We start from the raw sequence: 25,198 nt of genomic DNA, 5'->3' as shown, positions 1-25,198 counted from the left end.
TGAGGGAAGGTGGTGATCTGGAGGAATTTGTTCAGGGTGATTTCAGAAGATGAATAATTTAAACTGCAGCCACTTTCTTCAGACTAGATAATTGAGGCTGGGTTTTCCAACAGCTTATGTTCAAACTTTAAAAATTCCCTGCAGCTCATGTACTTTAAGTAGCTGTTTTGTACGTGAGTTAATCCCATGCCAGTTGAGTAGTATGAGAAATTTAAAAGTATCTCAGTTTTTCCCCTGTGCTAGGAGTCATGAGCTGTTGCTGTGACTGCCTAGCACTATTCACCTGGTTATTTATTATCTCTTTGTAAGTTCTTCCTTGAATGGATTGTCTCTCCTCAGTCCAGAAAACCCATAATGCATACAGGGAAAGGGACTCGTGTTACTTGATAACAAACCCCGTGTTCTGTTATTGCTGACTGAACATCTCCAAGTTGGAGCAGTGACTTTTGTCAGGCTGTGCTTTGAGGTGTGAGCTGTTGGGCTGCCTGCTCTCCCAGCACTGGGCTGCCACTGCCATTCCCAGGAAGATTTCCCCAGATTTGTTTTTATGTCTTCAGGATCTGACAGTCATTTCCTAAACCTGAAGCATGTAGACTGTCAGTGCCAAAAGTTACTTGAAGAGGTCTTTGTTATAACTCTGCTTTCCTGGTTAAAAAAAAAAAAGTAAATTATATATATATATATATATGAAAAACAATAATGCATTAGTGGGATTTGATTCTGTCCCACATGTTTGTAACTCATACAGTCCCTCCAGGCAGCTTTGAGTTTTGGTCATTATGAAAGGTTGAGTTTAACACATGCACAGGAAATGAGTCTTCTAAGACTTATGACTTAAATTAAAATACTTTCTAATGCTGGAAGAAAGCTCAAAAGAGAAACTACTTGCCTTTAATTGGTAGCATCCAGCCTGTCTTTGTAAATAACATCAGCTTTGCAGCCTGTTAAACACTGGCAGAGCTGTGTGGTGCTAATGCTGTGATCAGAGGGACGTTCACCCTCTGCTACATCCAAGTTAAGCAACAAGAAGATAAGGTCTCTTGAAGGGTTTCTGGACTGCCTGTCCAGAGGCTTCACCTATGATTACTGCAAATCTGAATAGTCCATTATTCTGAGTGTGAAGAAGTTGAAAAACCTGTTTCTAATCTATAAAAATTGAGAGAAACTAATGTGCTTTCCTGTGGTTTTGGTGCAGAAGGCTGTCTGCCTGTGCATTCCACACTCTGTTTTCTCTTCGCTGAATGCCTTAACCACAAGATCTCTACTTGGTATAATATGGGAGCGGAAATAGCAGTAGGGTTTTTTTTTAAAAAAAAAAAAAAAGCCAAGAAAAAACCCCCCTCCGATCAAACCCACTGCATTCTAAAGCTGCTTTCTGTAAGTAAACAAATTGAAGGTCTTTGCATACTGCTCACACATTTTTAGATGGCATTTGCTGTACTGCTGCCTCTTTATACCTTTAAATGGAACATTTGCAGGAGTTCTTTGCTCAAGAAAGCAATCAAATAATGATGCTCTCTGCTTATTTGACACGATACTTCATTATGTGTGCCTGTCAGACCAGGAGAGAATGTTGCAATTTGAATTTAGATGTTGCTCTGTAGATCAATTTCCTAATGAAAACAAGTGGCTTTAGGTGATGGAGTATTTTCTTGCCTTTAGGGCAGGATGTTTTAAGATTTCTTCCCTACGAGATGTATGGTAAAGCCACTTTTTCACGTGCTATTAATCTGTTAGTAGCAAGTTAGCAGAGGTTGGAGTTAAGAGTTAGTAACAGTGCAGAAGGACTGACATGTAGTGAATCTAGTTGGTTTGCTATGAGTCCTTTACTTCTGTACACATTCTGTACTGGGCTTGGGTAATTTACTTGTTAGCTACTCATTTCCTGTCAGTGTGAACTTGCTCACAGAGAGAACAACTTGAATTTCGTTTGTTTCTAATATTTTTGTAATTGCTGCATTTCATGCTACAGAAGCTCTTGGGTTGCCTTCTTTTTTCTTGTTCTTTGCACGAGGTAGCAAGGCCTTTTTGTGCTGTCCCTTCTGCACACTGGAATCAGCCTCTGCAGGACTATGGCCTCCAGAAATAAAGTGAGGAATGGAGGGATTGCTTTGGAGAGGACTAAAAAGCAAGTAAGAGCAGCAAAGAGTGGCATTTCAGGAGTATTGGCTCCCCTCCTGGAAAGTCTTATAGGACTTGTCAAGTCGAAACACTATAAGCTAATATAGTGTGGCTGATTATGGCATGTATCACTTGGCATGTTGAGATGATAAACAAAAAGGATCTTCCTTGTAAGTTGGTCCTAGACTGTGGAGAAATCTAATACTTTTTGTGCTGTTTGTGGAATTTGAAGAAGTAGCCTCTTTTCTGAGCTTGCTATATTCCTATGTTGGTCTAACATGGTTTTCAAAGGCAAAATATTTTGATAATAAACAAATTAATTTACTTTTGTGGCAGTGGCTGTTCGCAGTGTCTGTCCTGAAGAAGGTAGCTTACTTCACTGAAGATTTGTTGCTAGACAATAATCATAAAATCAGAGGGAGAGATAGCAGCTGCTAGTGGAACCAGCTTGTCTGAAGTGGAGAAATACAACTAACATGATAAAATTATTTTTCATCAGCCCTTGTCTTTCTTCTCTTTGATCATCCTTGTAGGTGGTTTAGACAATAAACCACCTCGCAGGTGGTTTACTAATGCCTTTCATGAGCTATATTCATCTGATGTGCACCTCTGTTTTTCAGATAATAATGCTTTTCTCCTCAACTAATGTCTGTGAAAGAATAATGTATAGAGAAGTCAGCCTGTATCTTCTAATGCAAATGAAGTAAAAATCATGTGGTCTGGCTGCCTTGTGCAGGCTGGCTTGTAAGTTTAGAAAACAAGTTTTATTTGAGAATTTATGTAAATTCTTTGTAACAATGATTGCACACGGGGCAGAAGGGAAATCACCTTGCTGGAAACCCCCGGAGCAAATCTTGACTACATGCTGTTACTGAAGTATCTGAATTTGAACCCTTAGTTCACACCTTTGACACTCTAAAAATCCCAAAGCCTGCCAGTCTTCATGAGGTGGTGATGATAAACTGGTCAGTGTGAATATGGTATAGGAGAAAAATAAATTCTTTGCATATTTAGGTATGCCTTCCTTTTTCTCCCTTAAATCTTGAAAACCTGATAAAATACTAGATTGTTTTATTCAGAACAGGAGTAGCATGAGAGGGAGAGAAGAATTTATTCTGTTCAAGTGCAAAGGTTTGTGTGGACCCGCCAAAGATTTAGCTCTTAGGAAATGGCGACAGAAAACTGGGCTCAAATCTGTTTAAATAAGCACATAAAGTTACAGTTTTGCAAAAGGATGAGAAAAGTAGTTTGTTTACCTGAATGGAGCTGAGATGTATTGTGTGTAGTCTGATGGTGCTTCTGTCCTCTTCGAGTTGGGCTGGAGCATTTCCCTAAAGCTAAGCATGTGCACAGAGCAAGATCTCTCAGCCAAAAGCCTGTCCTTTCTGTTGATGGTTGGTCTGCTAAACCTTGGGATTCCATTCTAGAGATACCATCTTGTCAGGATTCATGTTCCTGCACCATATATGGTGACCCAGAGTTTTTTAATATGAGGTGAAGAGCAAGGAAAGAGTGCAGGAAGTTTCTAGATGTGGTGGAGGTTTGCATGCTCTTGATGGTCTCATGTTCAGTAGATGCATTTAATAGTTTTCAGAGTTTGCTGCTGTACTGTTGGAAGAGCATTTTGATGTTAAAGCCCTGTTTGCTGTGTTAATATGCTTGCCCAATTCCTTAAGGAAAGCTGTGTTTACAAGCTTTAGATGACAGAACCAAGAGTGGAGAATGACTGAGGGTCCTGCTGTCACAGCAGGTGTGGCTGGGTCGGTATATGGAGCACTTGTGCTTCAAACAAGGAATTACAATAGCCATTGTTTCATGAGAAAAGCTTGACACTGGAGAGCTCAGGTTCAGCCCGAGCATCCAGCTCTGGAAGGAAATCAGGCACTGTTTCCCTTCAGCAATTCATGTGCTTCTGAATGGGAAATGTTTGCTCTTAATTTGATCTTTAAACTCTTCTTCCCCTTGGAGGAACTTCACTCACAAATGGGTAGAGAACTATTTTGGAACCTGCTCTAATGTACTGCTAAGTAGGATATTGGAGAAGAAAATACTAAACATATTTTCAGTGATCCTATGGTCTATGTGACTCTAGAAAATGCTTGTAGCTCAAGCTGTGAATTCCTGCAGTAAAGATGGTTTGCCTGTAGATGTGGTGTTTGATACAAATAATATTTTTTATCTGTTACTTAGAATCAGCTTCACCATGGGAAGTGATGGTGCTGGGTGAGAAATTGCTCCAATCTTTCATTTGTCTTCTTTACTGCTACCATAAATGGCCATACTGTAAAAACAGTGTGTAGTGTTTAATTGTGTAGCACCTGAGCTGAATGTTTGCTTGCAGTTTCTTGATGTGGTTCGTCATAGATGTGGCTTTTTGACACGTGAAAGTAGGTGTTTGCACATAAAACTAGTTTGTGGCATGAAGTAGATCTTAATGTTAGGACAGGTCTCCCAACATGCATCTTGAGTGTGCCTTGTCTTGGGGTTTTAATGGAATGTGAATGGTCCCTTACAGGAGCTGTTTGGCCTTTTTGCTTTAGTTGTAAAAGCATGTGATTTGGGGTTAATTATATTCTCACTGAGGTAGAACAATCCTTGCTTTTAAGATATACATGCTCTAAAACTGCAAAAGCCAGGATTAACATCCAACTGGGTAGTTCCTCCAACTCAAAGTCATGTGAAATATTCATCTAACAATCACAGAATGAGTTAGTCTGGAAAAGACCTCTGAGATCATCAGGTCCAACCTTTGATCACCACCATATTACCTAGACCATGACACAAAGTGCCTCATCCAGTCTTTTCTTGAACATTTTTAACATTAACATCAGTGCCATAGATAATAATTAATGTTAGTTATCTCCACCTTTTTCAATTCCATGCAGTGTCTGTGACAATTCAAAATGAAAAATAAACTCCCTCTGAGATTTCTACGTGTTTCCCTGCCCTGTGAGTGGGGTGATGCTGACTAAGAGTGGTACTACACCCGCAGGTGCATAAGCGAAGGGGAAGAAACACTGTGGTTGGTTTTAGTGCAACCACATGTTTTGCTGGTAAATAAGTTTTTTTTAGATGGAAATTGTTGCTTGCTTAAATATGTAGACTGACTACTAAGGGCAAAAGCATTTTTAATAAAATTTAAGGACATAAATGTGTTTCCATTTGACACTCTTGACATCTGAAGTTGCTGAGGCTGAAAATTTTGGCACTGCTTTAGAGCATTTTAATTGTGCTTACTGGGGCTTTAGTATCTCTTCCTTTTCCCTGTAGATCTACTAACAAGCTAATTTAGCAAGACAGTGCTTATAACCAGTTCTGTGCTGTGAAATCATAGTTATGTCAGGATCAGCAATGGTAAAACCACTCTGTAGTTTCTGGTTAGGGGAATTTGACTATATGCACATTTTCCTGTATGTGAGTTGTGACATTATTGGTCACATGGTGCTTTTAAAGTCTTGACTAATTGGGAGGTTAATGCTATTCCAGCAGTTGCCTCTGTCAAGCTCCCTAGTGAATATTCCAGTTGTGAATGATTTGGCTTTGTGCTTGGTGGAACAAAAGGGTGGCCATCCCTGCATCTTCTGCCAGGAAAGCATCCTCTGCCCAGACAGCATCTCCTCCTTGCTTGTTTTGTGATTCTGCTGTTGATGGGACTTCATGCACACTGTAAAATAATTCAGGAAAAATAGATACTGCCCTGTTTGATACTCTTCATTTGAGTATAAGTGAGTGTGGATTCTGAAGGAGGGGCACAGCCAACGTTAGGGTTGCACATAAGCTTTGTGTGTCACTCTGCAAATGTGCTGATTTAAGAGTGATCTCACTGAGTAACCTTGTGCCACTGAAGTGCAGGGTCTGGAGATACTGCAGGACAGCATGTTTGGGTTGACTTGTGGGGTGCCGATGCAAAACATGGAGTGGAGCCATAAATTCTGTCTTCCCAATCATGAGTCTGGTGGTTTGGGTTAACTTGTTTTTATTTATATTTCGGATAAAACTTTCTCTTTTACCTCTTGTGTTTCTTCTAAGAACTTTAGCTGTCTGCCTGTGATGTAGAAGTTCCAGTAGACATGGCTTTGCTTCTGAAGAGTCAGAAATGAAGTGCTACGCAGGCTGTTGTAAACAATCCTCATGTGCTGTACTGTGCCTCAGCACTTGATGAGAAAACCAGGGTGAATTACGCTGTTGTCAGATGGGAAGGAGTAATAACCTTTGATCTTGAAATCTGCTGCTGCTGTAATGAGAGAGACTATGAAGGCATTCTCCAAGGACATTAAGATTAAACTTCTCTGCGAGCACTGATTAGGCTGGAAAGGAAAGCATTGTACTCCCCTGGTATCTGTGATGGAAAATACTCTGTATTGCTGTTTTTCAAAGTGGCTTGTCCAGCTGAAACTTTGTTTCAATTACACCGATCAGCACTGCAGGGCCGTGTATTTGCACCCCATGTATTTGATTTCTAAGTTTTGTTCTTCCAGAAACCTGGAATTTTGAGGATGGCAATATTAATTTGAACAATTATTTCTGAACAGTAGTATCCACATCTGTGAGACTAGCCTCTGTATAATATGCCTGTGCTTTCTGACAGGCATCATGCCCCATCACGATCTCAGGTCAGCCTGAGTCACTGAGATATCTGTGCTGGATATCTCCCTGCTCACATGGGGTAGGATTTTCCCATTTGCTCCAAAGATGGAGTGACTTACCCATTGCTTTGCTAAGTTCAGTTCACAATGGCTAAATCTGCCTTCTTTTTCTTCCTGTCTGTCAGAATCAGATCTGTTGAATGCTGTGCCCAAGCAGTGAGACAAAGCAAAGGCTTGTGTGCCAGGAAGGTCTGAACACGCTGTCCCCGGTGAGAAAAGGCTTACACAGCCTGCCCCACCTTGGAAGAGATCCCCTTCCTTCCTTTCTACTCTCACAATCAGGTGCATTAACCTGACACCTTAGGTTAGAGCCACGATAAAGAATACTCTTAAGATTTTTGTTGTTTGGCTCCAAATCCCAAACTGAGGTTATGAGTGCTTCTCCTTGATGTGTCTGTGTGAAAAATCAGATGGTGAAATTTGAATCTCTTGAAAAACTTCACTTGGCAGAGGGGACATGAAGGTTAAGGAGCTTTTTGCTGGTTTGGGAGTGAGTGGTGTGAAGTGCTTTGTTCTGCCTCCGGTCCCCGTGGGAGCCCATGTGCTGGCCCAGCTCAGAGCAGCCAAATCTGCAAGTACAGATCACATGGAAAAAACCACCTATTGACCAGTGCAAATTCTCCTTATTTCTGAGGTTTGTTGCTTAGTCACAAACTTCTGAGAAATGGTTTCAGGTGGAGGAAGGCACATTTTAATCTTAGAATACAGTGTGATTGATGACTGATATGGATGTGCAAAAAAGCCTGGGTACTCCTGCAACTGAGCTGCTGGGCCTGCAGCATGGGACCAGTGGGCGTTGGGTAATCAGCCTGGCTTTCAGGTCCTGCCACTGTGGTGTGTGGAAAACTTTGGAAACTGATGTGTTAGAAATGTGTGTTTAGTATGGTTTTGCTGTTGGAGTTTTTAGCATTAATTTCTCGTTGATGGCTTGCCACCTGCAAGCTGTTCAGACACCCTTTTCTAAAGGAAAGTTACCCAGTGTGGTTTTATTTTAATTAATTTTGCAGCACATTTTGCCATTATAATATATGCACCATCCAGCCTCTGATACTTGCACTCCTGAATGATTAATACACTTTGAAGGAATCCATTATTTCATGGGCAGGCAACTGATTATTTCATTATCATTTAAAATTGCCATGCTCCAGGATAACTGCTATGTGTTTTACTGAATTGGGTGAGGATCTGGGGGGAAGGCCAGTAATTATTAGCCTTGCTAATGAAAATAGATGACTATTATGGCTAAATAGCACTTACACAGCTGTAATTTCAGCATTTCTGACACTTCTGGTTATGACACTTTCCAAACTTAAAGATTATAGTAATTGTCTGTAGTCTGCAAAATTAGTCTAGACAGTCTAATCTAAGGCCAAAAGGTTGGAGTTGAATAAATATGTAGTTTGGGTAAATAAAGCTATTAGAGTTGTGCTTATCTTCTTGAAGCAATAGTTCTTATTAGATAGAAGTGCTATGTTTCAGCTTTTTTCTAAGTAATTAGCTTTTAATGATCAGTCAACAAGTCTTTGAAAAATAAAGCACTCCAGGCTTTGCTAATGAAACTTATTATGTTGGATATTGTCCAAGCTGATGTTCAAAAATTCCATGGAATTTACTGGTTATAGAAAAAATCCTCCAGAACAGGAACTAGTGCATTGCTATCAATGTCTACAATGACCTGGCAGTGTAAATAAAATGTGTTACGGGGTCTGAAAGAGTAATTTCAACGTTTTTGTTTCCCAGCAGAACAAGTGCTAAGATCAAAACTTCTGAAGCTTTCATTCTTTGGGTTCGGTCCCTGTTTGGCATTTACATATTTGAGCAAATTGTGTATTAATAAAGTAGTTGAATACATTGAAGTTAGGTCAAAAGGTATCTCTTGGTGGTATTGTGTGAATTTTATTAAGGTACCTGGACATGTAAATGTGGTTTGCATGGCTAGTATTTATTTGGATGAGGGATTTTTTTATTTTTTATGTGGCAATTTGAACTTTCTGATCTCTTGATAATCCTGAAGGCAGCAGGGAATTACAGTGGAATGTCCGCAGGACTGGAGATGATAAAACCTCCCTTTTTCATTAGGAAGTTGCTGTAGTTTAATTGTAGAATGAAATACTATCTTATAAATATTTAATCCTAGTTTGACTCATTCTAGAAAACTCCAGGCTCTGGGTTTAGTGGGCTAGTCAACCTGATTGTATCTCCATGTTAAACAAATGTTTTAAGAGGAAGAATGTGGAGAATTTACCTTCCTCAGGCTTTCTGCCTGACTCTTTCTGATGAATGGAGTCAGAATAAGAAAGGTGTTAACTTCAGAAAGTTTTGATCTTAGCTTGCTGTGGAGTCCCAGGGATCAAAAATTTTCAGGTACCTAAAATGTGAAATATGGGTTAGAGTTGCTGGAGTGCAGCTTTGTTTCACTGACTTGTTGGGCTAGAAAAACATCTTACTTTAATTAATTTAATTAATGTAATTTTCTGTCTCCAAATGTCCATAACTTAAGCTAGACAATCTGAAAAGTCCAAGTTGATCAGAGTTATGAAGTGGCTTCTTTGTTAATAGACTGGAAATGCCCTAAACATGGGTCTCCTTGGAGCCACTAAGCTGCAGTCTGTTGCTGACTGTGGTATAGTTACATCTAAGTTACAGCAGTGAAGAGAGATTTTAATTGACTAAGTCTTCTCCAGTTACTGTGCTTAGTTTATAAACCAAAATATCTTAATTACACCATCTTGAGGTGTTCTAATTTCATCTGTATGAGGAAAAGGTATTCTATGACTTTTGCCTCAACAGGGTATTTTTGGAGCAACCTTACTTTTTCTTCTTACCACTGTAGTCCCCATTATCTGATTATACATAGTCCTAAAATGTACTTAAAAAAAAAAAAAAATCACTGCTTTCTTGAGAAAAAATTTGAGTTCATCATGAAGAGCCTGTGTGAGCTGCTAGTTTGAAAACTATCTAAACATGGTAACACTTTATGGGTGAAAAGATAGTGTGTCATGAATGTTTTCAGCATTCCTTGAATGACAAGTGGTTAAGATGAGGAAGGTGAAGTACCTGGTGTGTACATAGTTCCTGCACATATTTACTGTGAAACAAAAGTGAAATGAAATTAAATCAAGACTCAACTAAGCTTGCAGTATAGAATATGCTTCACAGTCAGACACGTTTCAACTTGAGAAATTGCAGAGCTGCCTTCAAAGAATTCTGTAGGTGCTTACTGGCATTAAAGGGCATTAACTGAAGGCATTACAAAGAAGTCTTCTCAGACAGTGAAAGTGCACCTTCTCTGATCTTGTGCAATGAAAACTGCACCACTAGGAGATACTTGAGAGGCCAAAGTTTAGTGCACATATTGCTGAAACCAGGTATCTGAGTGAGTGTGTTTGGTGTGGTTTGATTTTTGATAATTATAAATTGGAGGGAAATGTTCACAGGCTGGCAAGCAGTTAATACCAAGTTGCTGTCCCATGAGGAGAGCTGTAAGCTGGGAACTGAAAGGAGACCTAAGCACAGTGCAGATTCAGTTTGAGTTTAAAAGGGGGGAAGCTGTCTCTAAAAAGTAGCAATCAGTTGTTTTTTAAGGGAGTTAATATTTTAAAAGATGTTCATATGCACTGCAAAATATATATGAAAAGAAAAACCCACTCTCATCAGTATTCATATGATGTTCATATAGCCAGCATCCATAATTTGTATCATAGTCTCATTTAAATTGGAAAAGGCATTTAAAGTCCTCAAGTTGAAACTGTACTGGCATCTGATGGTGTGTTTTAAGCTTGGCGGTATGTTAGCAAAAGGGCATGTAACTTTTCAGAAAAATAGTTTTAATGATTATTCTTGAATTATTCATTCAATAATGAATATTCTGGAATATTACTCATTTTGAAGACATTTTCTTGAAACTGAAATCTATGATGAGTTCTATGATTTGAACATGCACTGAAAGGCTGTCTTAGTCAAAGTGGCAAAGACACTTTCTTTTCCCCAAGCAAATCTACTGTACCTGGGTTTATTTTTTTTTTCCCCTCTGGATCTTGTAATTATCTTTTTAGCAGTTGCACTCTACAGATTTCTACCTGTAAACCCAAGCTATTTTGCCAGCCATGCCTTGGGTGCCAAGGAGAAAAAAAAAAAAAAAAAAAAAAGGGTGGGGTTGGAGAAGGTAAAGCTGCTTTTTTAAAAGTAGCAGTTAGGGGAAGGGCAAAAATTAGCAGACAGTTTTTTTAGGCATGTTGAAATGTGTAAGAGCTGATGGATGTTCCCTGTCAGTGCACAAAAGTTAGTTTGATTTCAGGCTTTTTATATCCCTGAGTGTTGGTCCACTACTTGACTGCAGAGTAAGTTGATGTTCCAGAACCAACGCAACTTTTAAATCTGTCAACAAGTCAGTCCTGCTTAACTGGGGCTCAAATCTGGAATTTCCTAGCATATCTAGCTGTCTGGAGAAATATAATTGGAAATGAGTGTGTTAATGGATACAAAATCCAAGTTTTCATTTTGGAAATGCAAAAATTAAAGGTGCATAGACAGATTTATGTGTTAACATTCAAATTGAAGACACTTTACCTTCCATACCCCTTCCCCTTGCCCCCCCCATCCTAGCTCATCTTTCCCCACACCTGTGGGGGATGCAAAACCAGTTTTGTTATTAGGTATTCTGGGTAGTGAACAGAACAAAGCCCATCTAGAAGAGAGCCATGTTATATTTAGGTATGTGCCTTAACTCTGTTCAGTGCATGGGCATATTTTTCTTAGTTTTCTTTTTCTGATGTGCTCACTCAGTGATCAGTGTCCATGGAGGGAGAGGGATAGAAGAGTCTATGGCTGTGTAATAGGACTCACACTTTCAGTTTTTCCAGGCTAAGCACAGCTTTTGACAATACTTGCATTGCACAAAAAATTTAAGGAGAAGATTACTTAACCAAGTCAGGTGTTTATTTCTGTATCCTACTCTCTTCTGTCTTAGAGTTGTATGTTGGCAGGGGAGTAATCTAATGGATGTACTCTAAGGCTCCCATGGCTTATACAACAGCTTTGCATTTTCTATTATTATTTTCTATTTTAGTAGAACTGTTAAGGTTTGATTAAGCATGTACTTAATCACAATTTAGTGTTATATATATATAAAATACTATTTTGTTATATATATATATAACACTAAATAGTGTGTTGCTATTTTTTCAGGAACAAATAAAAATTTTCAGCTTTTGTATGAATTTCCAAAGGGTTTAGCTTGTACATGTCTTTTCGCTGTAACTTCCTGCAGCTTAATCCTCTTCTCTCTTTGTGACTTCATGAAATGAAGCGTTTCACATCACTGGGTAATGGCAGTAATTGAAGTTACAAATGACATCTGTTTCCCTGGACAGCCATAACAATGCTGACAGTACACATTAGGGCAGTGGAAAGTAGTGCAAATTGAGGGAAGCATCATTGATTACTTGCAAGCATTGACTGTCTTTTAATTTATATTTCTTGGAAGAAAGGAATGGGTGCACTTACTTGTTTGTATAATTAAAAGAAAGAACCTCTTAAAGATTTTAGGAATATGGGATGATTGGATGATGACACACTTTGCCTTCTGTAGCATGAGGCAGTTTTCTAATCCTTGTTTCTTTAGTCTAGCTTTTATCAGGATAATTTTAGACCTTTGGTCTCCTATTCTCCCAACATTTAACACCAAAATATTTGCCCTCATTCTGTAAAGTGTGAGTGTTTATGCCAGCAAAGCGTGCTGAATGCAGTCCTGAACATTTGTGTTTGGAGTGGTGCTGGGTTGCTGTGGGTACCTCCTGCAGTCCTTTTCTAGTACTGGTTTGGGCACTGCACAAAACCTTTACAGAGGTTGGCAAACCTGTCATCAACCCCAACAGCATCCACCTCCTGCTTTTCCAGCACCAACCAATTAAGCCTGTCTGGAAATACTGGGTTCTAGTGAACCACCTGCTCCTGGGGACGTGTGTGTTTGCTATTGGAACAAGCTTGTCAGAGACTGATTAGTGGTGTGCTTTTAGTTTGTTTGGGTTTTTCTTTGACCCAAGTGCTTGGAGCTCTGCAAAATGCTAAATTTGTGTGTTTTGCTCTGTCTGTTCCTTTATTCTGGAATGCAGTCTGGGTTTATGTTTGCTTCTAGAAGTCACTTAAGGGTTTTTTAACTGCATGTTTTCCTTGTTTTCTAGCCAGCCAACTCTAAAAGAATGACTTGTCCTTTGTGCTGTGAAGGGAGGTTCTTTTAATCCCTTGAGGTGCTGGGGCCCTGAGCTGCTGCTTTGCCTGATTGCCACTTTTGCTGGGCAGGTTAGCTCTGGACCAGGGCAGCACAGTGCTTGGGCAAGGTGACAGGTTACTGTCACCCATCATCTAGCAGCTTGCCTGTGGTGGCATGGAACCTGTCTGCTTCCTCCTCCAGAGACAGGAACGGAGATTAGAACTCCTAGAAATGGTCTCTCACTTCCTCTGCAAGCTGGAGGAGGGCACAGTGTGTCACTGGGGTCACTTTAGTGCAGACTTGGCTGCTCTGCCACTCTTAGGTAAAAGAGTTGATGGCAGAGGGTATAAGATGTCATGGGAGGGAAGACAGTTTAAGTTTCAAACTGAGTTATGCAGTCAGTCATTTACATCTTAATTCATAGTCTGGGAAGGCTTTTATGGTGTAGTCAAGTACCTCAAAGAGAAAGGTGTCCATCTTTGGCCCTACTAACTGGCCATGGCACTGGAGCCCTGGTCTTAACCTATGGCACTGACTTTGTCTGTGGCTTGGAATGAATGCTGGAAATAATCTTTTAAATGAAGAGAACTTAAGTGTCTGTCTTTCGGGGTTAAATATTTCTGATGTGATCAGTGAGGTGTGTGATAGGGCTGTAGATGGTACTGCTGTGTGTTGTATGCCCATGGTGAAGACCTGGCAGTGCGTGCAGGGGGTGAATTGGGCTTCACATTGGTTGAGTGGGGCAAGAGAGTTCTTGAAGTGCAGGGGAAATGAGGTAAAACTTAGAGAAGAGATGATAGTGTAAAAGGCAGGCAAAGGAGACACTGCCAGAAGAAATAGAAATACTCTGTCAAGGAGCACAGCAATCTCTTGGGATCTTACATTTCAGGCATTTGTGAATGTATTCAAGTCTAAAGTTGAAGCTTTGGTGTTGGTGGATGCTACACATATTTGTTTTAAATTCTAGCATAAAAATTATAGCTAGGGAGGATTTTTGGGCTGTTTGCAATGCTCAAATTGCAGATGCTTATTTAAATCCAGAGCTGGTCTGTAACTGTAGCTGGAGGGTGGAAACCCTTCTATTTCCTTGCCGTTACTGGGTTTGAACCAAAAACTTAAAACATGTGGAAAAAATTTAAATAAGCAACCAGTGGCTCTTTGAAACATTATGTGGATGTTTAGTAAATACAGATGGAGATTATAGAGACAGCAAGGATGAATATATATTTTGGCATGTACCTCTCCTTTAACTTGCTCATAGTGGTGGTGTGCTCTCAGTGTGCTGGGCTGCCTTTCATTGCATGGCCTTCAAGCTTAGTGTGAAGAGAAAGGGGAGAATGTTCTGCAGCCAGCCTTGGATTGCAGCTTAGAGCAGCTTCAACAACATCCTACTTCTCTCCCACCCTAAAACATAAAAGTGCAAAAGAAAGTTATCTCCTGACTTTTCATTTCGTGGACTGTTTATTACTTTATGAAGGGTAAATGTGAAAAGAGCATAAGAGCCATGAATTGGCACTGAGGTTTCCATCAAAGGTGTCTTTACTTAGTCATTTTTATTAATTTATGGAGTGGGACTCAAGCTTGTCAGCTAATGGAGGAATTTCTTTATGCGTATTAAAGGCAACAAATAAATGGAGGAAGATGATAAACTTAAAAGCAGTTCTCATATCTTCTCCTTACCAAAAGACTTGAGTGATTGAAACAATGACTTAGGGATTGCTATTGCCTAAAACAAAGACTGTGTCGGCAGTGTTCTGTATAGTGTCATTGTTTCCATGCACTGCAAGTAGAAACTCCTGTGAAGCTCAGGAGATCATTTGAAATGCATTTTAAGATGATGAGTGTGTACATAAGAGGGATTTTAGTGGTGAGTTGCCCAGCTGTAAGTGATGTAGGTAGTGTGGGATCAGGGATTTTTATGTTCTTTTGGTTTTTTTCCCCTTTGCAAAAGTCCTTGGCAGCAGGCTTTCCCATCTCTGGGCTTCATTGCTGCAGCAGTCTTAGAAAGAGAAAACCTAGAAAACCTGTTGCATAATATTCTGGGTAAATTGAATAGTTGATGAGGCTACTGGGCTCAACTCATTTCCATTCCAGGAGATGGGTGGAAAGAGCTTTGATTTTGCTGGTGATTAAGGGAGTGGTGTGACAGGAGAGTGTGTTCAAGTTACTATCTCCTTAGAAAAAATTGAATTGCTTCTAATTCTTTCCTGCAGGCAGTGGCCAGCTGCAGGGGAGCCAGCTGAATGAGTCGTGGCTCTTTGGATTTGTCAGAGAAGCTCAGTGGCTCCTAGAGGAGCAGATCTGACACCCTGGGCTGCATTGGGCCACCCCAGGGAGCTGTGCTGTGTGCTCTGTGCCAGCTCTCACCCCAGGCTCCTGGGACTGCTGTGGCCTGGCAGGGTGGCTGCTCTGAGGTGTTGGGGCTTGCACAGACAGCTTTTATAAAACAGACAGCACTGAGCAGGCCTGGGTATTCCAGCACTCTGGGATGTGCTTGCTCCTCTCATTTATCTAGACTTGGCATCAGTTTGAAACCAGTAGGTTGTCAGTGCTTTGTGTCTGCTAGAACTGGGCTCCTGTTAGGCTTTTAAGCAATTCTGCCACAAACTCCTTGACCTCTACAATGTTATTTATGCTGGTGTAGGGTCTTGTGCTTGCTGGATGACAGGCACCTTGCCCAGACAGCATTCAGGAACAAAGGGATGGCCTCATGGAATGCTTCAGCATATCTGCCATGCCTTAATTCTTAAACACAGCAGCAGGAAGGTCCATTTCTGCTCAAATTGATAAATACTGTGTCTACTACATCTGGTTTTTGTAAATCAACCCTGACTGAATAAGGCCTGCAAGCTGTGGTTGTTTTGTGTCCTGCAGCACATAGTCCCAGTGCAATTTGGGAAGACTCCTTCAAAACCAGCAGCTGTTTCAGGCACATAAGCCTTGCCCAGTGCCTGGAGGTAAACCACAGCACTGATTGCCTTGCAGACCTCTCCTGTAGTGGCTGTGACAGCAGGTTTGGCAGTGCAGCTCCATGGGAGGGAACAAAATACTTGTAAGAGCAATTGTTACATGGGGGATCTGTGGCATCTGCTCATTCTGAATTTGACATGTGGCTGATGCTGGATCAGGATGACTTAATCTTGTTTCCCTTTTTGAGGGAGGAACCACGTTCTATGTCCCTGTACCTAGTCTTGCACTCTTGCTTTGTGTATAGTTGGGTTTTTTTAATTAAAAAAACAAACTAAAAAGGGTGGAGGGAATCACAGAAATGCCCTGCAGATTACAGAACATGCTGTAGTTGTTGGCCCTTGGACAGATAATGAGGAAAATAAGAAGAATCCATCTGAGATCATTATGGCTTTCTTTTTCTGAACTCTCTTAGTGAAAGATACTGCCCTTGCTGGATACAAACTTGCTGCTTTAGGTGTTCTACTAACACTGATTCATGAGAGTAAAATAAATTGATTCCAAATTCTCCCTTTTATTTAAAAGCTGCTATCCTTTACCATTTTGTAGATGTAAAGGTTCAAACAGTACTTTGAATTCTGATGGAGGAATAAAAGCTGAAGCTGGAGAGGGATAGGGAGTAATTTCAGAGTGCAGGCTCTATCTTCCATGGTTTAGTCACCTAATGCTTTTTTATAAATACCACTTTGTTTCCTTAATGAAACATAGGACTTAAATTTCCTTCCTTATGATCATCCCTTTAAAGTCAGATTCTGTAAATGATTTTATTTATATATTTGTATGTTCATGTGTCTCCACGTGAACATACAAATATAACATCATTCTTTCAAAGTTTGTTAAAGACCACAGAAGTATTGAGACCTTATTTACAGTTCATGTAAATTCATTCCTCAAAGTCTCCTTTTGTGCTCCTGGATAGCACATGTTGGGTCATAGATACAGGCAAAAGAAAAGATCAAGAACAGTTCTGAAGGCTGAATTTTTTCCTCTTTAAATCTTAAAGGGAAGCAAGGTAAAGGGATGAGTTGTAGTTGAAAGAGCTTCTTGTTCTGAAGTGAGTGTTCTGCTGTCTATAGATGGGCACTTTGGCTGTGTGTTGCATTTAGGATCCCATGCCGTTGGTTTACTGGAGTTTTTTTAGTGGTAGAAGCTTTGTTAGGGTTTTTGTTTTGTTTTGATTGGTGTGGGTGGGATTGAAGCAGGGAGACTGTTTAGCCTGGGTGCTATCGATGCAGAGCAGCTGTGACTGCTGTGTAGGTGTATCCTGAGAGGACACTGATGTCTGCTTAAAATGCAAAGGAGCTGCTCAGGGTCTCTGCTCTGGGGGCAGCAGTTTTTCAGTGTGGTGCCAGATCTAAATGAACAGATCAACAAACTCCTCCTACAGCCAGATTTAAATGAACAGATCAACAAACTCCTCCTGCAGCCAGCTGCATGATGGCTGTGGTACATGAGCACAGGTCATATATAGCACCCACAGCTGGTCGAGTGTGCCACAGCTGGCGATGTGCTTCTGGCACGAAGGGAGCTGCAGCTCAGTCCCTGAGCTCTGCTGGGGAACCCTGGCCATGCTGCTGAACCAGGAGCCTGGCATGGACATGTCCAAGTGGTGGGGTCAGCTGGCTTGTAGTCAGGACAGCATCCTGCAGGCTGTCCTCATGAGCAGTTCCTAACCTGAGCTGCACAAGGGCAAATACAGCCACATAACTTATCTGCAAAGAACAGAGTTAACTGTGTTCTGCACTGACAGTGGTGTGTCTGGAGAAGGTTAGTGGGCTAGTGCTGTGATTTCAGTTCTTTTTTTTTTTTTCTCTCCTTTTTCTTTTGTTTTGTTATCCCAACTGTGACACCTGTTAACTTGATTTTGGTAAGTTTAGAGGAGCAGAGTGTTGTCTTGTTGGTATCTTTAAGTTTGTGTCATGGAAAAGGTGCTTCAGTAAAGCCTGCCCCCCCCCTTTTTTTTTTTTTCTTCTTCCTAGGAGTCAATATGTAGTTTCCAAGCATTCCTAATTCCTTACTGGGTTACAGAACTGAATAATGTACACAGATGGTAGACCTGCAGCTCTGCACAAATTTTGCACTGAGTGCCTGCTGGGAGCATAGATGGAATTTGATCAGGGTTCACATTTGTTATGCCAATGTGATTTCTTCACTTTTAGGTGAAGTTAGTTTTACTATGATTGCATACAAGCTAAAACTTCATCCTTTGAATTCTAAACTTGTCTTTTGATGGTGTTGTTAACCCAGTATTCAGTACCAGATGACCTAGTCTCTAGAGAAATGTACCAGAATGTGCTCTGCTCCACAGTGTGGGTGATAAGCAATAGCCTGGCAGTGTCTGGTGGAGGCTTGTGCTTAGGCCATGAGTGGCATTTCATGGCTTATTTTGCTTTCTGGGGCTGTCTGTCTGGAGGGTGTGAGTGCTCAAAGTCATTAAAACCAGGAGAGAAATCCTGGCAACAAGGGTGTTCCAACAAACTTCTTTCAGCTAACAAAACTGGGTGCTACTTGTGCTGTGTGGAGCTCTTGCTAGAAATGGTTCTAAAACTGCTAGGGAATTTTAGAAACAGCTGAGAAAGTCCTGGTACTTCCTAGGAAGTTCCGGCTCTGGGATCAGAAGAGGAAGTCCTGTAGATTTGAGAATTCCAAATAACTTCTAAACCCTACCGGACATTCACAAAATTAGAAGAGATCTTAGAAGTCCCTAGAAACTGAAAGTTTCAAGGGATTTCTGAGAAGGCTTAGGAATTGCCAGTAATGTCTAGAAAATGTTAGAAAGGCTGTGGGAATCCAGTTAACTCAGTGACTCTGCTGGTAATCTCTACAATTTATGAGCATTTTATAGGAATAGGGAAACCATTACTGGTTATCTTTGGATGAAGTATCAAACAGTTGTATATGATAAACACACTCGCCTTCCTTATCCTGTCCAGTTTTAGCATCTCCCTCAGGGAGTGTCCTGTGTGTGCTTGTCTAAGACACAAACTTGTTTTCTTGTCTGCAGTCCTACTTTGTTACGGATTATGACCCAACCATTGAGGACTCCTACACCAAGCAATGTGTGATAGACGAGAGAGCTGCACGCTTGGACAGTAAGTAACCCACCCACAGTGCCCCCAGAACTGGGATTTGGAATTGGTGTTATTCCCAGGAGTTACCTGGGTGACATGGTGGCATGAAAGACACACCTCTGTGCTGCCTCTCCCAAGTGCAATAGAAATGCTTTGCTTAAAAAAATTCAATTCTTGCATGCTGGTGCAGAATAAACCAACAACCCTCGTCCCCACGTATCTCTGAGCATTTTCCATCTGTTTCAAATGGTCAGGAATTAGCAGAAGTCCTCAAGTGTTTTGTTGCTTAGCTTATTTGGTAGGTCTTGAATTGTTCAATCAGTGCAAGAACTTGATGTGAATATTAGAATATCCAGTAGTATCTGCAAAAAGTGGTTTCTGCTTGGTGAGGATGCACAGGAGAGACTTTCACAGTATCTTATCAGGAATCATTTTTCTTTCCGTCTATCAGAACATGAAATGTAGTAATTGATATTTTTCCTATGTTCAGTTCTGGATACAGCAGGACAAGAAGAATTTGGAGCCATGCGTGAGCAGTACATGAGGACAGGGGAGGGCTTTCTGCTTGTTTTCTCAGTCACAGATAGAGGAAGGTAAGCCTGAGGTCAAGTTATTAAAACAAACAAGTTTTAATTATTCTTAAATTGCACATGATCCTTAACTGAAATAATCTCAAACAAAAGATTAAGTATGTGTTCACTCTTAGGTGCAAGATGTGATGCTCTTTCAGCACTGAAGAAGACCAATCTTGAACCAGTCACTCTGTGAAAGTGTCTGTTTGTTTCAATAGATGACTTGAAAGCATACACAAAAAAGACAGCTCTGTTCAAGAACTTTATTGCAGTCGAGAATACCATTTTCCTGGGAATGTCTGGTACTCAGTCACTTCTTAGGAATATCCCTTTGCCATGTGCAGCATCAAGTAGCTGGCTCTGGGTTTCTGAGTGGGTTTAGAGTATGTGCCTGCACTCTTGCAGGCAGAGGCCCCTCTGCTTACTCCTGTGCATTGACTGAATGGCTGCAGAATGCAGATGAAACATCTTAGAAGCTCAAGGAGAGCTATGCTTAGTGACATACATCCCTTCTAGTCCACCTTTGCATGAGGTGTCTGGCTACCTAGTTCTTTTTAATGTGACTTTTTTACTGGTGATGAACTTGCTTTTAAATTTTAGCTGGCACATTAGGTGTAAATGCCTTCAGACTATATGTCTGGAAGGGTACAAAGAGTTAAGTGATTATCTGCAAACGTCTGTGCTGAAGGTCCTTATGTAGTGATGTAGCTTTAACAATGTTGACTTGAAAGCAGTAATTTATTTATTCATTTTCCAAAAGGCCTTGCTTAGGCCAGAATTAGCTTGTTTAGCATACCATCCTGGAAGAAGTTTTCTGCTCTGCTCACCTTTCCCTAAGCACTGCTGGAATATTCCTTATGCTTGGACAGCATCAGTACCTAGTATAACTTGGTTACTTCAAAGCTTTCTGATCATTTAGCCCTGCCATTTTTCTGGGCTTGACGGAAAACAAAACTTTACAGCTTTGATAGCTTCCCCCAAAATTCTTAGAAGTACTTCTGGAGGTTGCCAGCTGAAATATTGATCACCAGGATCTCTGTGCTGTAGTTTGAATATGGATGGAGTAAGAACTCCAGAGTCAATATTTGTAGAATGGACTGTGATTGCTTGATTCTCTGCAGCACACTGGCTGTGGGTCCCTATGGATTGAGACACAGTCAGTGTTTTGCTCACCCTGCAGCCCCACCTCAGCCCAGCGCAGAGGACACTGCTCACTTGGGGATTTTTTTTGGTTTGAGTGTTGAATGGTTCTCTGACTGGTCATGCTGTGACTTTGGAGTGCCTGCAGCTGTCTGTGCTTGTGTGTCATGGCAGGGCAAGTCCCAATAGGTGACTCATAATTTCTGAACTTTTTCAGAACCTGAGAATCTGTGAATTAGTGCACTGATGCTCTACTTGTGTTCTTTCACAGCTTTGAAGAAATCTATAAGTTTCAGCGACAGATTCTTAGAGTGAAAGATCGTGATGAGTTTCCAATGATTCTCGTTGGTAATAAAGCAGATTTGGACCACCAAAGACAGGTAATTCATTTGCTGTTAGTTACTGGTCGCTTTCTTCCAGAAAATTCAGTTTTCCCCCCAAAACTAAACTTCCTTCCAGAATGGGAACAAACAAATGAATAAAAGTCATATCATACAAACTAATCCAAATGCAAGAAACTCCACTCAGTTTCTGTACTTGAAGAACCTTAGGAGTGTGATGGCATTCCACACACAGCACATCTTCTATCTGACTCAGTGGGGTTATGTTGAGACCAAGTCTATTCACAGAGCTGACAGCTTTCTGTCATGACTTGATTACTCAGGCATGAACGTGTCTAATTCCTCAGTTCTGTTACTCACCACTGCACTGTGCCAGCAGAGTGCATTCCAACACTAACTCCAACTATCCTTAGTCTTCAGTACTCTTCCTTTTACTTTTCACTGCTGTTATGGATAAATTAGTAGTTATTCACTGCTTTCTCTTTGGCCACTCATCTTCTGCATAACTGACTTAAAGCTTTAAAGGTTGGAAGTACAGCAACACAGTTTCTGTTATATTTAAATATATAATATGTGATATTCTGTTATATATTAAAGTTTTGAAACCAATAGTTTTCAACCTCACCTCTAGTCACAAAACTACTTAAAGTATTTAGCTTAGAATGATTTAAAGGACTTTCAAATATGTTTTTCTTAGTTGCTGTTAATTTTTAATGAATCAAACTAATTTGAGCTGAAATGAAAATAACCTTACTATAGCAGCAGGAAAGGAACAGATGTCAAACTTGTATTTTCTTCAGCAATTAATATGAAAAGCTTAATATTTTCTCTTGAGACAGTAAGATGACATCAAAAAGCTTGGTGGCAACCCATTATTTTCTGGGAATAAAGTAAATTGCTAAAATGGCTGGAATTGTTCTAAGAGTTTTCACAAGGAAAATACCCCATGGCTTAAAGAGCTCAGTGATTTAATTTATGCAACATTGTGTTACAATTACAGTACAAAAAAAAGTTCCTATTGAATATGGTCCTTTGACTGTCACAGCCTCTTCATCCCAGAAGCTGTGTAGAAAAATCATTACTAAATTGAAAGCTATGCTGAAAGATGCTGCATTGAAAGAAGTTTTCACAGAAGTAGCTCACAAATTCCTCTGAAGTAACTTTGAGTATTCACACATTCACAGAACAGCCTGTCCTGTGATAGGGGACATTTCATTTAATTCCCTTTTATTTTTCAGTTACCATCATGCCCCCATCAAAATTCCTAGATTTAACCTTGCAGGTTCTGGAACATGTGTACTTCATCTCCTGCACAAATGTTGTCATTGAAATTATGGAGATGAAACTGAAGTATACTGCTAATTGTAATTGCTGAAAGACAAACCCCCAGATGCTTTGGGAGGGAAATAACATCATGGCTGTCAGCCCCAGCTCTCAGGATACCTGCAATTGTAGTTGGTAATCCTGGACATCCATTTCTAGAAACAGCTGTGAACTTTGCTCTCTCTCTCCTCCCTCCTCTTGTTATTACACTGCCTCTGTTTCTCTCTTGAAGGCAGAGAGTCACCTGTTCTGCTGGTCTCTCTGCCCTCTTCCAAGCTCCTTTTTCAGGTGGAGATGGGCTGGAACACATTCAAGCTCAAAGCAGCTTTTTCTAAATTGTCTAACTTTGCAGTTTTGCTGCTTGTATCAATATATGTCTCCAAAATTTCCGTTTGCTTTTTATGGCTATATTAATTGCCTTCATTGATTAGATGCTGGTGGGCAGAGCTTTTTGGTGCTCTCACTCACCATTTATATACCAATTGGTGGACTTCATAAGCTGGGGCTTAGGCAGATGTAGCTGACAGAACTTTTGTGGGTTTGTTTAAACAGCTCCTGCATGTTCTTAACTCTTCCCTGCCCCATCACATGTGCATTTCACTTAGCCTTCAGTCAGTGTGAAGGAATGATTATGGGATGCTGAGCTGACATAATTGGATTCCACCAGGGAGAGGCTCCCCTCCCACTTGACTTCACATTCCCATTCTTTCCCAGATCTCACTTAAAGCACTTTTGGAGTTGAATCATCTCCGTGGATAGGGAGGAGCAGGAATGGCTTCCTGGGACCTGTGTGAGCTAAATCAGCTTGCAGAAAGATTTGAGTGCCAGTGCTGGAAGCATGGGAAGGGGTGGGACTGTGGTTTGGAGCAGAGCAGGGAGGAGTTGGGCTGGGGGGAGCAAGTGAGACCTCGCCCTTTGGCGGCAGCAAGCAGTGAGATGTTATCAGCTGGGTGTTACACAGGGGGTTGTTTTTGCTCCACCGTGTGAGCTCTCAGTACAGCCATCCACCCACTGAGGGGGACCAGTTTGTTCATCTGGATGAAAATTTATCAACTAGTTCTGCCACCAGCTAAACCAACTAATCCAAAAGTGAGGAAAAACTTCAGCCTGACAAGCAAGGTCATCCTGCTCTGGCTGCAGGTTTCTTGGCAGGCAGCTGCCATGGGAGCAGTGGAGTCAAAGGGGAGTACTGGGTGAGTGGGAAGTGTGGGGCATCCCCAGGCTGTAACTTGTGGCCAGAAGCATGATAAGAGCAAGTCCTCTGCATTTTTACACTTTGCCTGCTGTTATGTCAGGCCTCATTGAGCACCACCAAAAATCTTCTAGGCTACGCTTACCTTTTATTTGTCTGGTTTTTTCTCTCTTAACTTGTTTAATCCTAACTGTACATTTTTTCAGCTTCAGAATTAATGTAACATTTTTAGAAAGTCAGGAAGCTGGGTATCAGTTTTTAGACTGCTTGTACTGGGCACCTACCTGCTTTTTCCAAAAGGCAGGAGGCAGACCAATGAAACACATGCAATCTCTGAAAGACTTTAAGCTAAAGAAAGTAATTTAGTGTGTGTTTGGATCAGCAAATGATACTCAACACATCTTCCCAGAACCCAAAAGAGTTAAACATGTGGAAGAGTTCTGGTTGTCTCAAGGGTCTGGCCACACCTTTATCCAAGTAAATATGTGTTGAGGTTGAACAGAGTACAGAGTACTATCTTTGTGACACCATAAATCTGGAGGCTAATGATGCATAACTAATCATCCTCGTGTGGTGGCAACTGTTTCTCAGGAAGTACATGAACTGGGTTGTACAGCAGAAGTGCACAAACAATGGTATCATCTTGATGAATTGTTGGGGCTCACCAAAGGTGTGGTGTAAATTAGTGGGGCTTTATATACCAGAGACCAACTCACAAGTGGTTTTGGGAGGGACGTGAAGGAGTAAGTTTGAAATAGCAATTTGTCATGGTAATAATGGTATAGCTAAATAGACTTTAGCAGCTTTCTTGTGACTTTTGTCTCTCAATCTCCACAGGTTACATTGACAAAGAAAAGTGAGTCTTTAGAGGACAAGCAAGCATTAATCTTTAGAATGTGTGATAAGAAATGAAGCTGCCAGTGTTTCCAAATTCCCCAGTCACAAAATGCTGACTCTGAAACCAGAATTGAAGGACCATCTCTCACTGCTCTTTCCTAAAGTAAATGCTGTGTAGCAGTCTTTCTGTTAAATGGGTTAATTCCTTAGAACTCAACACTAGATGTTTCTACTGTAAGATAATTCAGTAGAGCACCAGATGTTTTAATAATAACCACTAGTTATGGAGGAGTGGACTTGTCAGTGCAGGATATGGATGACTTTCTGTAGATAACTGCTAGCTTAAACTGGGTCAAGTCTGATCATTCCCCAGATGGCAGGGTTTCAAGGAAAATCCATGTTGCAACAGGAAAGTGCTTGGGTTTCATTAAATGCTAGTTCTTGCTTTTGCATTATGATTGAACTAACACAATGACCTAGTGCTGACATCACCTCTGTTACCTTAAAAGCAAGGTATCTTTAAAGCAAGAAGAGAAAGAGAAATCCATGTGACTTAACTCTTAACTATCTCTTGTATGAAAGTGTGACAATAACTTCTTGCAGTGGTGGATGTTGGGACTGTGTCAAGGGACACCTCTGTGCCCACAGACAGATTGTGCCTTTGAGAGGAGAGTGTGGACAAACTGGAATTAGGGGACAGTGAACTACACCTGTAGGAAAATTGGGATGACAGATGCACTCTTCAAGAGTGATGGAACTCTTGGCAGAAGTGGGCAT

At 40.8% G+C, this 25,198-nt stretch overlaps 1 protein-coding gene across 1 annotated transcript in view; it reads left to right on the top strand.

Moving 5' to 3' along the window:
• Positions 1-25,198, top strand: part of RRAS2 (RAS related 2) — a 43,087-nt gene that overhangs the window by 11,795 nt on the left and 6,094 nt on the right. Inside the window, exons 2-4 of the mRNA XM_021529506.4 lie at positions 18,950-19,037; positions 19,507-19,609; positions 21,000-21,108. Coding sequence (XP_021385181.1) covers positions 18,950-19,037; positions 19,507-19,609; positions 21,000-21,108 — 300 coding nt within the window. The remainder of the gene's footprint in view (positions 1-18,949; positions 19,038-19,506; positions 19,610-20,999; positions 21,109-25,198) is intronic.

The sequence above is a fragment of the Lonchura striata genome, chromosome 5 (assembly GCF_050655825.1).
Source record: "Lonchura striata isolate lonStrDom1 chromosome 5, ASM5065582v1, whole genome shotgun sequence".
In the NCBI taxonomy this organism is placed as follows: Eukaryota; Metazoa; Chordata; class Aves; order Passeriformes; family Estrildidae; genus Lonchura; species Lonchura striata.
The sequence above is the reverse complement of the archived record's forward strand: the minus strand, read 5'-3'. Positions and strand labels throughout refer to the sequence as shown.